The following is an 18610-nucleotide window of genomic DNA, read 5'->3' on the forward strand; positions in this document are numbered from 1 at the left end:
CCACAAGTGACAATAAGAAAGGCCACTTTAAACACATTTCCAAGAAAGCCGATTTGTTTTGGAAGCAAAGTCCTTTGGGCTACAGATCAAACAGAGTGAAATGTATCTCATGCATTTTTGGAGGTTATTTAATAGTTTCTGTGACCACTGGGATTACAGATGATGTGCAGAAATTTAGCTCCCGGGGAAAGAGCTGTTATTTACACAAACGCATTGTAAATATGAAAATGATTTTATAGATCTACTTAGTGAACACCAACGCAGGCTGCTTTGCATCTGAATCAACTTCTCAGATAAGTCTCATGGGGAAGAAGTGGAGAATCCATCTAGTCTGATCTCTATGTCACTTAAAGAGAAGCTTTGATGGAGTTACCACCTATCATTTTAAAAAGGGAGATCAAAATGAAATAAAGAACAAATATATAGTCTTGGGCTGTGTGCATAGTTGCAATTTCCTCTTGAAACAGGGCTGATATTTGTGACTTGGTCCTGTTTCCACATATGGACACTGGCAAATCTCTACTTGTCTTAAGAGGATGCCAGAATCAGCTTCTTCTGTGTCAAGTTTATCTCTAGCTAGCAAGAGCCCTTTTGTAGAAGTCGGCATCACTGGAGTTGAGCAGTCAAGCTTCAACTTAAGCTGAAACAGAAGAGACAGCTCTGCTCCAGTCAGTTTGAAGCCTATAAAATTTAAACTGGTAAATATGAAGTATTTGTAGTAGGCTACAAACTTTTCTTTAAAAATAAATAAATAAAGCCACCTGCACCCAAACATCCTGACTGCTTATGAAGCTGGCATGGATGCAATATTCTCCTTGATTGTCTGTTTTGGCAGGAAAAACCATTACACTAGCAGGTGGGGACAATCCTTCACAACTATGCACATAACAACAATCCAGCAGATTTTAATCCAAATGTGGTTTATACACCCCACCACAAGTCTATCTGAAATCTAAAGGCCACTGTAAAAATCAACTCCAATTTCACTGTTCACTGATTGCACACAATGCTGTGTGCATTCTTTTATTTTTAAAAACCCAAACCAAAAAGAACAAAAGCTCCAAAACAAACCCTACAGCCCAGGGAGAGGGAGGGTCAGTAGCTAGAAGAGTCACAGATGGAATGAGGACCTCCCTGGCTATGTGCATTCAGGAGAATCGAGCAGAATAAGTAGGGTAAACAGGGGCTGTGGAACTCCCTTGCCTCTCAACTGAGACATTCATTAGTAAGCATCAAACATTCCATGTATAACAAATCTTCAAGTGCATTAAATACACACAGCTTTTGTTGCAGGAATATTCTGGCTGCTGTTCAAGCAATCTGGCTACACATAAACGTACCTAACCAAATACTTGTAGAGCATCTACTAGCTAAGATTCTATACTTGTAGAGCCTCTATAGCCTAATATTCTCAAAAGTCTCTGATGTATTTGTACTTTATCAATAATTGCTGCATTACACAGTAACAGCAGCCTTTACCTCCAGGTAGCTGCATTTCAAGTCTCTAATGGTCAGAGTTGGAGAAGACTCAAGTTTATGCTACCATAGGAAAGAAAGGAAAAAAGCAGATAGCATCAAACTTCAGATCAATAAAAGAGTGCCTTGAAGTGAACTGCACATGAAATCTCACAAACAGTAACACCAACAATATCTGTTCAAAAACAGAGTTTTGTTTTATAGTTTTATGCTGTCTTTCTACTTAGGGTCCCTAAACATGATACTAACTTGCTCTCAGAAATCTGAAGGTGCAGATGTTCTAATCTTGCAAATCCTATTTCGTAATTCAACAAAAAAACCCACACTCAAATTAATTATACCATAAGAAATGAAAATCGAAAGCAGCATGGAAATTACGTATAGAATCAAACTATGTAATATTGCAAGAGGAAAGAACACTGATCTGTATCAAGGTCCTTCTAGGCCAGCATTCTGTTTCCATATGTAGACAACCGAATGACTTGGGGAAGCATACAAGCAAGGCATGATGGTTTCACCTGTTATTTGTCTGAAGCCTCATTTTTATCTAATTACAGATGCTAAATCCACTCTCACTGAGTATAGTTATACATCCACAGTATTCCAAATGTGTTTCGCTTTTAGAATAGTGTATCATAAAAAATTTTTATACTGACATACTCAAAACAGGGATATTGGCTGTTTATCTCATTACATATTCATTATATTTTATTGTAATTTTTTTTCAATGGAAAACTAGAATGATATTTACATGTTAAATAGTAAATTAGGTGGACAAGAACATCACTATCCAATGTATTTCTCTTTTAGCTGTATTGACAGACTCAAACAGTGATACTGGTTGTTTATCCCAATACATATCTTGAACCCTTGTTAGCCGCCCTGAGTCCGCTTGCAGAGAGGGCGGGATAGAAATTTAAAGTAATAACAATGATAATAACCCATCTCCCACTATATTTTAATGTATTTTTCTCCTAATGACAAACTATATGTATGTTGCATGTTAAAAGGTAAATTAGTTGCATGGGAAAACCTTTGAGATAGAAATTCCTTCCTTTTGGCTCAGGTTTATAACAATAGTGTCATTAACAGACACTCTCACATTTTGACATACTATTGTTTTGTTGCTTTTGCATGCTCATGCTACTCAGATCAAAGGTTTGCTCAATTTCTTAATTTTACTATTCTGTCATTGGATCTTATATTTGTACCATTTTACATTTTGAGCCATTGCCTACCAGCTATGTGTGGCTCTGCTCACTGTGCTGGATTCCTCGTCTGATGAAATGTGCTTAGAGCACATGAAAGCTTACGTTCTAAATAAAACTAAGTTGGTCTTAAAGGTGCAATTTACTCCTATTTTGTTCTACTACTTCAGACCAACATGGCTGCCTACTTGGATCTATCCATATAGCTATGTAACACATTCACAAATTCATCAATATTGACTTAATTTGTATTTCTTAGGCACTGTGAAATTTACCACTGGGGGCTATTTCTTGATGCCCTGTAATGGTTCTCCCCTTCTCCCCAAGTTCCCTTCATGTAGCCCCTGATGCCTTCTCTGCAGATTTTGTCCTCTTCTCCTCCAGTGCCATCACTGGTAATGTAATGCACTTCCTTGGAATGTTGTCTCTGGACTAAAAATTTCCAAAGTGATATTAATTCAACTTAACAAATAGAGTGAAAAACTATCATGGGCTGTGGACAGATGGACAAACTCTGCCTGCATTGGAGCCAGGGTTAAATTCTCTAGTTCAATCTGGAGCAGAGAATCACGATCACACACAGCAACCCAAGACACCTGTATATTGGGGGGGGGGGGGGGAGGAGAGTCATGGTGGAGCATTCACATTGCTTAAGCATGTCATCAGCTTGGGTTGTCTGTTTTGAAAAAAATGCACACCACGATGGTGAGCAAGGAGAACAACTTTGCCTGGTACAGACTGGTGGGTTCACACTGTCAATTCATTTTGTGGGCGCTCTCCCCACATCCAGATGTCTGGCAATGTGCAATCTATGTGGGGGGAGCCATTGCCAACGGATTCCACCATCTTTGACTTGTCTTCTGCCAGGGTGAGTGCGAGAGGGGAATGGCTGGCAGCTGGGCTTGTCTGACTGTGCCCTTTAAATCTGCCCGGGGAAAGTGCCTATGTTGGGCACAATGGACTGATTCACAAAGATATCCTCCAAACAATACCAATCCCCTGTCCCCAATTATGACAGTAATTAAGCATCAATAAAACTTCTTCTGCTATTACTGCAGACTCTCTCAACTGACATACAAGTCACAATCTAATCTGCAAATTTCCACCAGTACACTGAAAGTGTTAGCTGATGAGCAAGAAACCTTGGCAAAAGTCTGTGAAAAGCATGGCCCTACGCATTGTTCCACTGATATTGTGAGTCATGCCTTTAACAATGGGCAAGTACATGGGGGCAGTATTAAGCCTAATCAAGTGTACTTAAATTTACTAAAGCCACTGAAATGTGTCTAACTTTGCACTGAACTATGGCCATTATTTTCTTATAAGAAAAATTAAGGTAGCAAAATGGAATGCTCTGAAGCTATGATTTGTTACAAAGTTCATGATGGTATTTTCTCCCTTTCCACTGTAAGAGCAACAGAAAGTCTTATGGTACTGATGTATTGTGGCCAGTGTTCTCTCTAAGTTGAGTTTGCGTGAGCTAGCTCATAAACTTTTCGCCTCCAGCTCACATATTCTTGTCTTAGCTCAGGAAGGATGACCCCCAGAGCACCATAATTTATGCAGTAGCTCACAGCTTTAATAGCAGTAGCTCACAATGTAGAATTTTTGCTCACAAGACTCTGCAGCTTAGAAGGAATACTGATTGTGGCCTAAAAATTCATAGACCTGAATGTGTCAAATGTTGTGTATGTAAGGGCAGCAACAGATTTGCGACTCTTCTATGCAGATTCCAAATGCACGCAAGACAGAAACAGTAGTGGCTAATCTAGGAAAAAACAGTTTGGGGAAGTGAATGAATAAACTTATTCCCATTTATCAAAAATTAAATGTATTCAGCTTATAGGATCTTTCATATCATGCTGAAGCTAGAAATCAACCTTACTACGTATATGGTATGCAGATGAACACAGGATTTGCAGAGGTTGTAAAATGTTCCCTATATTATTGAATTTGGAGGATGTTTAATACTGCTATCACCCAGTGTGGGCCAGTCATCAGAATACAGATCTGGATTTGCACAGAAGTTTATTCTGGACATGCAAAAATTATGACAAGGTGGCGTTTACTGATTGTTTTGAGCAGTGTGAACAGAAAACAGATAGCTGCCCATGAAATGAAATGGCTTCATTTGTTTCAACATGCACACCACTTTAGGGTTTTTTTGTAAAGAAATAAAAAAGCCCAGCAGGAACTCATTTGCATATTAGGCCACACCCCTAATACCAAGCTAGCCAGAACTTCATTCCTGTGTGTTCCTGCTAAAAAAAAAAAAGCGCTCTGGGTTTTAACAGCCTGGAAATTTGGGGGGGGATATTTGAATTCTAAAATCTGAGACCGATTCCCCACTAGCCTTATGCCACTCTCACACTCCTCTTCTCTGCGGGGCTTCCGTCAGATTTCACACTCTCTGCCCTGGGGCTGCAACTTGCTTCACCTTTTCCACATGGCAAACAGAATCTAGTTTTTAGAGGATCTTATTTGCTGAGCGAAAGAGGCGGAGCTAGTAGCAGCCCCGAGGCAGATAGTGTGAAATCCAACAGAAGCCCTGAGGAGAAGAGAAGTGTGAGAGTGGCATAAGGCTAGTGGGAAATCAGTCTCAATGCGATCTTTTCATTTATGATGGTGTAACAGGAGATTTGCAATAACTGATTTTCAGTGCACACTTTCTGGACCTAAGAATTCAAATCCAGGAAAAACTCTTGAGTAGACGAAAATGCAGTCCAGACAGTCCTAAAGAAACCCCAGCCATGTGACGGCTTCTGAGGAGGATCCAAAGCCACAAACACAACAACTGATTGAGAACTGTGCCAAACAGCCAGATGCTGCTTCTCAAGAAAATATAATATACAGTAGTTTTTAATTTTGGGTCCTGTGTTCTTATTGCAAGGAGGAGAAGGAGGAGGAAAGAAAATAAATAAATAAAAATTTATAAAATGCAGACTTCACAGCTACATACTTTTGAATAGCCAGCTGTGTGTGGAAAAAAAAACTCTACTGAGTCCTTGTTTATTAAAAAGAATCAAACTGTTCTGTGCTTTCGCTGAAAGGCACTCCCTATTAATAGACACAGCAAATGAATTCACAGATAAAGCTAAAAGCACCAAGGAGCAAAAGATAACCAGCCAGCAGCTTAACCTTTGATCCTTAACAGAGCTAGAGGCAGTTGCCAAGAAGCCAATGCAACTGCTAGTCAACTTGCCAATGAAACAGGTGTTGCCATTAAAAACCTCTAATATCTAGACCATAGGCCAAGATTGGCTATAACAACCAAAAGAGAGGGCAAGAAGGAAGGGGGAAAGCACAATTTAAAGAATATTCAATTGAACATTAGGATGATTAAAAGTAATGGTTTGTTCTGCTGGAAGAAGTTTTTTCTCCGCCTTCCTGTGTTCCCAGAAACCATCTATGATCTCCACAAATGCATTTTGGGGCATCAGAGGAGCCTCACAGACAAAAACCCATAAAGGCTAAGTGACTGCAGGGACAAGGGGAAGTGGGCAAGAGTGCCACTTCTCCCTCTTCTGTCAGCAGACAATCCACAGGGTGCAACCCACTACTTAACAATGAATTAATGTGGTGTTTCTAGCTAATTTCCTTCTACCTGCAAATGATGTATGACCCTTTGCACAAGACCAGTAGAAGCGACAGCATTAGACTCTCATGTGCATTATAAAATTAAGAGGGTTGCACTAATGTGTTTGTAGCAATTAAAGGATTATTTACTATGTGTTCAGAAGGTACCTTGTTGCCTATGATAAACAGTGGCTGGCACAATTTTCTCCATTAACAGATGGGAGATGAGGCACAACTCATGAACTAATTCTCTTCTGAAACAGCTGCAGCTTCTGAAATGTGGGTAAACTAGGCCTTTGGTAGTTACTTGCAGATTACTTCAGAGCAGTCACTCTGAAATTAATTGTACTAATTTGGAAGTTCAGGAAAGGAATTACAAGTGAATAATAACTGAATACATGAGCTGGTTTGGGTGGTAATGCTCCCTAATATCAAAACATGTTTTGCAAAAGTGACATTGTATAGAAAAGAAGGACTTCTTTCTCATCACTCTTTGCTGAAATTGGGCCCATATTTGTTGAAGTCAATCCACCTGCCCTCTTTAGAGATAGCACCATAATAATAATAATAAAAAGACTGTAGATTTATACCCCACCCTTCTTTCTGAATCAAAGACTCAGAGCGGCTTAAAATCTCCTAGATCTTCTCCCCACACAACAGACACCCTGTGAGGTGGATGGGGCTGAGAGGGCTCTCACAGCAGCTGACCTTTCAAGGACAACTCCCGAGACAGCTATGGCTAACCCAAGGCCATTCTAGCAGCTGCAAGTGGAGGAGTGGGGAATCACACCCAATTCTCCCAGATAAGAGTCCGCACACTCAACTACTACACCAAGACAGCCAGATACCGAGATGAATGCATGAGTATTACCAATGGGTTTAAATGTATAGTAGCAAATGATATTGCTGGGTTATGTAACATTGAATTTTATCCAAGGCTCAGCGGCACTTAGAAACAACTTATTTTCTATACCATTAGTCTGTCCTGTAAATGTAAGAAAATAAATCTAACCACTAAATAATCACAAGCGGTCTCCATGGAATTGAAATTAGTCAGCATAACCTCCACATAGATGTGTAATCTCACATTTTCATTTTTGAAATTCCTTGCAAGCTGCAGATCTGCACAACATCTAGGCAACACAAGTTATACTGCAAAGACAGTGGGTGTGATCAGATGAGCATAGCCATCTCTGCCATAGCAACTTCTCCCCTCTGGATTAAATGGATGCGATCACACATTCACATCTGGCCCCCATGCCCCACTTGTCCTCACTTTGTGCTAAAACAACTCCTACAAGGATTAAACAGCCACTGGCAAATTCAGGTGACTTCCTCTGCGAAGTACTTCCATGGAGTGTTTCTGGCCATCTGATTGCCACAGCGCGTCATGGAAATGCATGAATGGTATGATCGTTCCACTCCATTTCTGGTGGATCCTTTCCCCCCACCCCACTCTGAGGTGCACTTCCGTGCCCCCCACAGAACTGGCCAGGAGTGCATGTGCACTTGACTGCATCTGTGTACTACACAGCAGGAATTTGGAGGGAAAAACACCCAACCCAGCTGCGGATCCATTGTTGCTGCACATTAGCGATGCAGACGGCATTGTGATGCTGACTTGGGGGTGCTGTCTGATTGACAAACCAAGTCAAACTCACATGGCTTATTTAAAGCTGAGAGCCTTCCGTGCCAACCTGCTTGTCTGATGGCACCCAGTTCATTTTCACCACTAAAAACCTTGTTGCTTTCACAGATGAGTTTTATACTATTTTTCTAAATGTTTAAGCCACCAGGGAAGACAAAAGTGCATCCCCCTCAACCTACTCTCTTATTCAAACAGCACAAATAAACATTCTACTCTACCAGGATACTCATTTAAATAACAAAGACTAGTTGACTGAACCACACTGAATTTCTCATTTAGGAAAATTATCAAAGTATGTTTAATCCAGGAGGGACTGGGGATCTAGTTACTTAGTGTGCAACTTGGGGTAAAATGAATAGGATCCAAAAGGCTGGCATTGCTGAGACAAGGCATAATTTGATGTTTGAACTCAGGCAGTGGGGGAGGAGAGTCTGAGGGAAATATTACACTGCATATCTGTGACTGAATCTCTAGAGGTGTACTTTTTACTCTAAAAAGCAGGCACAGGTGGGGTGCTGAGTTGGATTGGGGCTGAGGCAATGGAGAAGGTGGGGCTTTTCTTCCCTTGAGCTGTTTTCCTAAACTAAATTGTTTTCCCTCATCTTTAGATAAACAAGACTAACAAAAGTGTGGTGCCTGTCTTTTTCCTTTCCTACTGCAGCATGGTATATGTGGCTGGGAAAAAAGTGTTGAAAGAAAAGTTAAACCCACCTTTCCTAGTACTGAAGTTCTGATCTGAATGGAAGCAATCCTAAGCAGGTCTACTCAGAAATAGTTCCATGTTATTCATTGGTGCTTATTGCATCCAACGAGGACTTTCCACTTCTACTAACTAAAGCTAAACACTACAATCTAAGGAGTGCTTGTTTTTAGTATTTTAGCTGTGAAGCAGTCTGAATAATACGCAGGTTGGGGGAGCTGGATATGGCAACTACCATGTATTTGCATGGTGGTGAAGCCAGTGGCCCTCTGCCTCCAACACTGCCCCCATGACACCTGCCAGTTCGGCTGCAGGCATTCTCTTGCTGCTGAAGGCTGGCAGCTGAATACTAACATCAACTTCATGGGTCTTGGTGGAGGCTTTGCAAGGGAAGGGCTTGCTGTCTGGCTACACTACAAAAACACACTAGGCAGTCTGAGTCATCACTGCTTCTCTTCTCATCTACCAGACTGCTGGTTTGAATCAAAGCTGAGAGGTTGTTATCCATATAAGAACACTTTTCTTATGAAATCCAGAAGGCCTTGGTGACAAGAGATTCTAAAGACTGGCTCCTGCCTAGGCTTTCATTTTCAAAGACTAAAAAAACAAACTATATTGCAAAAAAAAAAAAAGCAACTATGTTAATTATGTCCTCTGCCAGTTCTGATACAATACAAATAAACAAACACATTAGTTAACAGCAGGAGTCATTTTGTAGAAAAATAGATGGTGGAGCTCATCCAGGGATTGCTATGCAGCTGCACCTACTACTCAAAGGACAAGGAGGTGGAAGCCTCAGAAAGGTTCAGGAGCTGTGCTCCTATGAGCTCCCACTGAATCTGAGGCCTGGTTAACAGCAGGCTTTCTAAGCCTCAGCAAGGTGTTGTTACCTGGGTAAAGATCTTTCTCAATAAGTTTCATTTGGAGATGGAAGATCTGTTCCTGGAGTTTGCAAATGGAGTGCTTCATTTTCTCTCGCCTTGTCACCATGTAACAGAGATTTCTAACCTGTAGAACAGAATAAAAAAGAGGTTAACGGTGAGCATTAAAAATTTCTGTTGGTAGTCTAGCTCCTCAAAATACATTTCACCACTTAACCTACTACCCTTATTTAACTCCATTTTATGATTTCTTTTTTTTTGCTCCATCCTTCAAGGCAGTGTAGAAACTGCAATCTAGAAACCCCAGTAAGTACATCCCTTTTGACTCTGATGTCCTGCTGACAGATATAACTACAATCTGCAATGGGTTAAGGAACAGAAGCAGAAACTGTCATCAGTTATTGCTTAGTGCCACAGCAGCTCATCTAGCTTTTCCAGTAGGGATTGTTCCCAAACAGATGACAACATAAATGTATTGACCTAGCCTTACTGAAGGGCACAGCTGACAGTATGAAAGAAAATCATCTATATATCCATGTGTCATAGAAGTGTTTGTTTTGGGGGGCAAGAGAGCTAGAAGTTTGGTAGAAGAAAAAGTGAACGTGAATGTGCAAATGCCAATGTAAAAAAAGGCACCCTCCCCTTTGGGAAACCAGATGATGCCACATTTGCACTTCTCTGCATTCTCTTGGAAGAACTGATGCCTTCAATATAAAAGTACTTTATAGTATCTTCCTTCAGAAATAGCTTATTACTCCTATTTTAGACACAAGGGAAAAAATCCACTAGGAAGTTCTTATTTTTCACTAAAATAAATGAAAGCTGCACTACAGAACAATATAACATCCCAAGAAAAAAGTGGACTAGTAGAGTGTGTGGCTTGCTCAAGACTGTCCAAGGAACCTGTCTACCAATTTTAACATTATTTTAGAGTTGTACAATTTGGTTTATTTAGGGTTACTTCCAGGAAAAATCACCCCTGATCTTATCTCTTTAACTTGAGGTAAACAGCCCTATGTCTCTTTGCAACTGGTGAAAGTGGAAGAATGCCCTCAAAGGGAAATATTTTTTTCCTTTGGTAACCTGACTATCCTCCACATTTCTAAAATTTGAGGACCACTACTCTAGAGCTTTTTCTAACTTTTTGGGCAAAGTTATTGAGAGCAGTGGCAGCACAATTACAGGGGGTTTTGGATGACACTTCCACATTAGACCCATTTTAGTCCGGCTTCCATTCGGGCCATGGGACAGACACAGTGCTGGTCCCCCTCATAGATGATCTCTTAAGACATCTGGATTGAGGCAGCTCAGCAGTACTGCTGTTATTAGACCTATCGGCTGCCTTCGATACAGTAGACTACCAGCTGCTGTCACATTGCCACGCCAACGTGGGGATTCAGGGGTTCGCCCTTCAATGGCTTACCTCTTTTCTCTAAGGTCGGGAACAAAGGACGGCCATAGGGAAGCAATCATCCCAGAGACACCCACTTGTGTGTGGTGTGCCTCAGGGGGTGGTTCTTTCACCAATGTTATTTAACATCTATGTGTGCTCCCTTGTCCAGTGATATGGGCTGGGATGTCATCAGTATGCGGATGACACCAGCTCTATCTATTGACGGGCAGCCAGGCCAACTGTGTCCCAGAAAATCTGGACCTGGCCTTGCAAACTGAACCCAGCAAAGACAGAAGTTCCCTTTGCCAACCTTTGATGGGGTGCCTTTAGTGCCAGCTTCTAGGGTTAAGAGCTTAGGAGTGCTCCTGGAGTCCTCACTAACCATAGAGGCCCAGGTGGCAAATCCACATTTGATCACCTTAGGTGGATGGCAGTTGGCACCATACTGGGAACGCAGTGACTTAGCGATAGTAATCCATGTGATGGTCACCTCGAGAATAGACTGCTGTAATGCCCTCTACATGGGGCTGCCCTTAACACAAACTCGGAGGCTGCAACTGGTGCAAAACACTGCAGCCAGGCTGTTATTGGATCTACCTTTACGGGAGCACATTCAACCTGCGCTGGAGACATTGCACTGGTTGCCTGCGGTGTTCCGGGCTTGCTTCAAGGTGCTGGTTATGACCTTTAAAGCCCTATATGGCCTGGGACCTGTTTACCTCCAGGACCGCCTTTCCCCATATGAGCCCCAGAGAGCACTACAATCAAGTTCACAAAATCTTTTGACGATCCCTGGGCCGAAGGATGTTCGGTTGTCCACCACCAGAGCGAGAGCCTTTTCGGTGGCAGCCCCTACCCTCTGGAATGCTCTCCTGGAAAACACCAGGGCCCTGCAGGACTTGCCACAGTTCCACAGAGCCTGTAAGATGGAACTGTTTAAACAGGCTTTTAACATCTAATGGAGGCGACCAGTACCTCACTACCCCACACCACTGATACCCTACCCCAATCTAAACAGAATTGAAATATGCTAAACAACATCTAATAACATCATAGTAAAGAGCACTAATCAAGAACTAATAATAATGCCATCTAGGGATTAAAACTGTATACGTTTGAGATGTTTTTAGGATTTTACTATGATTTTATTGTAATGATTTAATTGCTGTTAGCCGCCCTCAACCCGTCAGGGGAGGGTGGGATGTAAGTGTAATAAAATAAATAAATAAGTCCCCTTTACAGCAATGTACTTGTAGATGCTGAATCAAGAAATGGGATAATTTGTTAATTTATCTGTGACTCCCCCCCCACCCCGCCTCACACCATTAATCTTTCTTCATACAAGTTTAGGTACACCAGGGGATCAGGGCAGCCAAAATTTGCCACTCATCTTGTCTCCCTTTAAGAAGTACAGAGCCCTGACCCTTTTCCAAACACTGGATCTCCTCTTTCCCAGAGCTGTCTCCAGAGAAAGCAGCCCAGCTCCCTTTATCATACAGTTACCACACATTGGAGTCAGGGAACCCAGTACTTCTTTCCCTTATTAGCTGCCAGCAGATTATTTAAATTCACTGGCCATAACCATCAAGTTGGGGTGTGTGTGCGCCTGTGTGTGTGTGAAACATTAGATGAAACATTAGACATCCTGAAACATTAGACATCCAGTCAACAGGATTTAAAAAGAGGAAAACAGAGTTCATTTTTATTTACAACTTTAGCAACATGGAATGATTCAAGCACAGCAATATGTCTTAAAATTTGAACTTATGATCCCAGATCACTCCAGCACCTACAAATTACAAAATGTCAATTCCCAGAAGTCAGTTTAAACCCAGGCTGCTTCCTTTACATACCCAGTATTCTGTTTTCAGACTGACTATTCGACCCCTTCCCTCTAACTCCCTGTCTTCAACTGCCAAGGCGGAACTGGATTTGTCCATCATATTATCTTTTTAGTGTGTCACAGAGATAAGATCATCGTTCATAATGTCACCTATACATTTTCTTTTGTGCCAGGGCTCTGAACTAAATACACATTTGTCCTCTATCAAATCAAAACTCCCAAGAACTCATCTACTTTTCTATTTATCTCATAGCTTCATTGTTAAGAATGTGAAAATATTAAACCACAGGCTCTGAATCTGTTTTGAAGACAGCAGATATATTACTGCTTTGTATGAGCAATAACATCATTTCATAACTTTCATCTTGACCCACTGTTTATTTTCCAGAATGCTGGCCAGATTAATTAGGTGGTGTCACTGATGTACACAGTAACATAACCATAAATCCAGAACTGAAAGTTTTTCCTGAGTAGCTGGCTTTCTTGTAGTTGTGTGCATGAGTGTGTTTTTCTATCTTTCATTTTGTTACCATGCCAAATGAATTTAACTTAGGTATTTTGTCACGCACAGCAGCTGTTCTGAATTTCTATCAGCATCACTTAAAACAAGTATAACTACCGTACTTGGGTAGCAAAAGCATTTTAATCACTGCCCATTTAGAAAGAAGTATAACTACTTGCAAGAGATCTTTAAATTTATTCATTAAAATAATCAGTATTTTTTTCTTTTTAAGATCCCATAGCTTAGTTGTGACCTGAACCTCAAACTATCTTGGTGGTTAGAGCCCTGCTAAAGCACAGTTTGCTCACAGAACATCTCAGGTTTAATTCCTGACATCTTTAGTTAAAAGAGACTCAACAGGTATTGAGAAATACCCTTTTTTTTACAGAAACCCTGGACAGCTACCCCCAGTCAGTGAGTGTAATAGTAGTAACCTTGATAGACTTCAGTGTCCATGCACCTCCTTGAAAACAGACTTCTTTTTAAGCTCTTCGTCAGCATCAGCTTTAACATTACCAATTCTGATTTTTCTAAATTTATTTTCAGATCCTGGCATCTCTCAAGGCTTTCAAGGTTTGCTTTTCATAGTTGTGTTGTTCTATCCTGTTAGAAGTACTTTGCTCAAACAAAAAACAACCTTTCTGCCTGGCAGGTGTACAGCAAACGACAATGCTTCCGGAATAAAGCCCAGTCACCTAAAGGTCATTCCTGTCTTGCTTCCTTCAGGAGGACTGTCATTTTATCAGTGACTGATGACCCAGTTGCAAGAAATTTCCCTCAGAAAAAACTCTATTCAGCATAAAATACTGTATACGGTGGGAACCCTTCTTTGGGTTGGGTATCCTGTTTCGACAGCATAGATGTTTGGGAATGAGCAAATGCAGACATAGATCAAGGGGGCTGTGGGGAGGGGGGAACTGTTGAAGTGTAAGATTACTTCCTGACATGCTAAGGTGGCTATAGGAGGCCTGATAACATGACCCCTGATGTCTCGAGTTCAACATGTCCCCTCAGCTGTCTCCTGTCATTTCCTTTTCCAAACCTAGCACATGGATAAAGAAAAGCCTGCTATTAATCTCTAGAAAGATTTCTTTTATGGTTTAAGCTACCTCCCCCCCCCCTCAGTCTCTCAGTCAGTAACATGGTGTGAGGTAAATATAGACTTAGCAGGCATCTAAATATACTCTTCTTCTGACCTGAAGCCACCCTAGTTCATTCATATACTGGGCCAGATTTTATTTCCATTAAATAGCTATGAGCACTACTGCCAACCTGTATGAAAATGAACTTTTGTTCATAAATGAAACCTTACCTGGTTGCTACCTAGCTTGCTAGAAATGCTTTATAAGCCAAATCTCAGTAGCTGTGTATATATGTGTGTGCACACCCACACCTGGAAGTTAAACAAAAACCTATACCAACTTAAATTGTGTTAGTAAAAGCTAAGTTCTATCACCAGTGTAAGTTTTAAAATGAGCACATTATCATGCATTTGTTTATTTAGCAGAGTTTATTCTCCTACTCTTAAGATGGGAAAAAGAGTGATGCAGGGTATTCATTGAAGCACTAGTTGTTGACAGGTACAGTCATACTAAAATTTATAAAGTCTCACCTACACAACTTCAAGCCCAGGGGTCATTTTGTAGAAAAATAAGTGGTGGAGCTCATCCAGTGATTGTTATGCAGCTGCACCTGCTATTCAATGGACAAGGTGGGAAGGAGGAAGTGGAACTCTCAAAAAGGTTCAGGACATAGATAAAGTTTTTTAAGTTAGAGGCACCAAATTTTCAGCATAGCATTTGGTGCCTCTAGCTTTAAAAACTGCCCACAATACCCACGGATTGTTTTCCATTATATCCTATAATGGTATAATGGAATGCCCAGTAGATATTCAGATACACCCCCTCCACACACACACAGACTTTCTGATAACCCTGAAGGGAGAGGGCCTCCAAACCAGAGGCTCCCCTGCCCCAATTGGGGATTGGCAACCTTACCTCTTTTTTCCCCTGTTCCTCCACTCCCTTCTGAGGCCAGGATGTCTTTCCCCTCAGAGTGGCATGCTCAAGACAACCCAGTTGCCTCCCAATTCATTCGCTGGCCCTCCTCCTATTTCCTCTGCTGACCCCCATCCCTTCATTGTTTTGAATTGTTATTTGCTGTGGTGGCCCTTGTGAGGGCAGATATTAATAGTCCTGCTTACACCACATTGGTCAGGCCACACCTGGAGTACTGTGTGCAGTTCTAGAGGCCTTACTTCAAAAACAATGTGGACAAAGTGGAGTGGGTAAGAGAGTGATGAAGATGATCTGGGGCCTGGAAACTAAATAGGGTTGCCAATCCTCAGTTGGGGACAGGGGATCTCCTGGTTTGGAGGCCTTCCTCCCACTTCAGGGTTATCAGAAAGCAAGGTGGGAAGGTGGTGGGAAAATGTCTGTTGGGCACTCCATTATACCCTATGGAGACTGATTCCCATAGGGTATAATGGAGAATTAATCCATGGCTATCTAGTGCTCTGGGGACTGGTTTTTTTCAGGTAGAGGCACCAAATTTTCAGCATAGCTTCTGTTGCCTCTTCTCAAAACACCTCCCAAGTTTCAAAAAGATTGGACCAGGGGGTCAAATTCTATGAATCCCAAAAGAAGGTGCCCCCCATCCGCCATTATTTCCAATGAAGGGAAGGCATTTAAAAGGAGCATGGTCCCTTTAAATGTGATGACCAGAACTCCGTTTGGAATTCAGTTGTGCTTGTCACAATCTTGTTCCTAGCTTCACCCCCAAAGTCTCCTGGCTTCATCCCCAGATATTTCCTGAGTTGGACCTGGCAACCCTAAAATAGGGGCACCACTGTCACCACGGCACATCTGAACAGTAGCAGAGGCAGGAGGAGTGAGTGTCAGGGAGGGTGGGGGATGACGACTTCCCTTCTTCTCTACAGCTGTTCTCAGCCCATGAAAGAAGAGGGGTCATGGGAGGACAAAAACACCCTTGAATGGTTTGGAAACAGCCTCTCTCCTCAGCCCTGCTGCTTCTGTGGGAAGATCTAGAGATAACCATTTTAAATTATGACTTAACTAGAACGCTCTACTATTAGGCAGTTACTGCTTACATGAATCAATATATGTGATTAATAAAGAATATGGTACAACTTAACATACATTCATATTATATCACAATACAAGGATTAACAATACACTTTAAACATATATGAGAGACATTCACAATTACATTTGTTGGTATATATACACATAGAGTCCACTAGCGACTAAGGATTCGATCCTCTTCTTTACACTGAGAATTCAAAAGGTGCTAGTGATTCTCTCCAGAATAAAAGTGAAAGTGACAAGCTTCCAGTAAAAATAGGCGAGTTTCGGTAGCGTCCTTCGTCCGACAAGTTCCTTGATTATTCTGGAACCAATGCTCAATTAATTATAGAAACAAAATACAATGATAAATTTCACAAGGCTCAAGAGGTTATCTCATGCAGCGTTGAAGCCGCATTCTACCAATAATTAACAATCCTGGAACCAGCCCTCATACAGTATGAATGCAGAAAGTCTAGTAAGTTACTCATTAGGCACTAGTGGTTCTCTGTGGGAAATGCAGGGGGGGATCTAGAACAGCCAGGTTCAGACCCCTCCCCCCCTTCCTCCTGAGCCAGGACCCTGTCATCTGGGGCCAGTCACCCAGCTTGGACTACTTCACAGCGCTGATGTTGTCAGTGGGAAAGGGGTGGTAGAGGGGGAAGTTCAGTGTGTCTCCTCAGATTCTCAGAGGTAAGATGGGGGAAGAGAGGAAACAAGCAGCCAGAGACGGATTATAGCAGAGTTCGGCTGCTGAGACTGGGCGTATGGGGGGTGATGAAAGATTACTTTACTTGCAAGGAAGATCTCCCAAAAGTGCTACACACACATATATACATACACACACACACACACACACACACAGGCCCTGTTTGGACACCCAGTATAATCAGATGTCGCTGCTGTTTCCTTCCGGATTTAAAGTGGCTGATCAGACAGCAACATCTGCCTCCTGGTATTAACTCATGGTAGCCCCCCCCCCCCGCCCAATCCTTCTCAGAACTGGATTATTTTGTTACCTGCTCCTTTGCAGTGTTTTTTGAGTTCTCCAGTTTCACCTTGTAGTTTTCTCCATCTGGATAGTTCTGCTGTGATATTAACTAACTTCCGGATGTCTGAAGGCTGTCCCAGAGCAAAAAAAGCCTCAGACATCTGGTTTATGGTCGCCATTTTTTTTTACTACTTAGCGATATGCGCATAACCGCATAATGTTTTAACCTGTGTGCATATGCGCACAATGTGTGCATGCGCATAATAGTGGAAGAAAAAAAGAACTGCATGGTGCCATTGTGTGGACGGCAGAAGACAGTTTCACCGCGGAGTGAATCGAATTACTGTATGGCTGTCTGATTGATAATATCCGGAACAAAGATATTCGGAACAGAACCAGGTCAGTTTAACACGGACTCAACAAGCTGTGTGAACAGGGCCCTAAAGTAACTAATTTATATGGAAATATAAGATGCTCCTCCTTTATGGTATCCCTTAGAAAAAACCTTGGATATGATTAAATACATTCATTGGGGCTTTTGTGGATTCCCCAGTAAATCAATTGCTTTCATTCCCAGGAATCAATTGATTTTGTGTTTTGAGTAAAAAATAATATTATTAATTGGGTTTGCCTGTGTCATTTATAAAGCTGGTATCTCCAGTATCTGGCATTACATTTTATTACACATATGGCCTGGCCTGACAAAGTAGTATTTATGTCAGATCTGGCCCTTGTAACAAATGACTTTGACATCCCTGAATACGGCTTTGAAGGTCATGACCAGCGTTTTGAATTGTGCCTGGAAACATTTTGAGACCTACTGTAGATGGGCCAAGACTAAAGTGGTACGTTCTCTATGACCCATTCTGGTCAACATCCAACTGAATTCTGCATCAACTTTCTTTGCAATGAAATTGAAAATGCCACCAGGAGGAAAGATGGAGGTTCTGTCAAGACCACATTCTTGTGTTTCAAACAATTTTATTAGTAACATATGGTAATAAATTTCAATTTCTTACATCATTAATAATTACTTTTTTATCTATCCCATATATTACTTTCTACCCACCCCTCCCCCAGTTACTTGACCCCCCCTGGTGTTATATACTTAAAATCTTAATATTAAAGGTACCCTTAATTAATAAGAACCAAAATTAATATCCTCCTCCCTCTTATACTTAGTCATTATCAAAAATTATCCAATTTCCTTTTATTTTCCACTTTTTCTACGTATCTTCTGAACTTTTCCCACTCTATCTTAAATACTTCTAAATCATAGTCTCTTAAGGTTCTTGTTAACTTGTCCATT

At 41.4% G+C, this 18610-nt stretch overlaps 1 protein-coding gene across 5 annotated transcripts in view; it reads right to left on the bottom strand.

The window, feature by feature from the left end:
- JADE2 (jade family PHD finger 2) overlaps positions 1-18610 on the bottom strand; it is a 290477-nt gene that overhangs the window by 32940 nt on the left and 238927 nt on the right. For all 5 annotated transcript variants that reach the window (XM_060240452.1, XM_060240456.1, XM_060240451.1 and 2 more), the window contains one exon: positions 9499-9616. In XM_060240452.1, coding sequence (XP_060096435.1) covers positions 9499-9616 — 118 coding nt within the window. The remainder of the gene's footprint in view (positions 1-9498; positions 9617-18610) is intronic.

This window comes from Heteronotia binoei, chromosome 5, assembly GCF_032191835.1.
Source record: "Heteronotia binoei isolate CCM8104 ecotype False Entrance Well chromosome 5, APGP_CSIRO_Hbin_v1, whole genome shotgun sequence".
In the NCBI taxonomy this organism is placed as follows: Eukaryota; Metazoa; Chordata; class Lepidosauria; order Squamata; family Gekkonidae; genus Heteronotia; species Heteronotia binoei.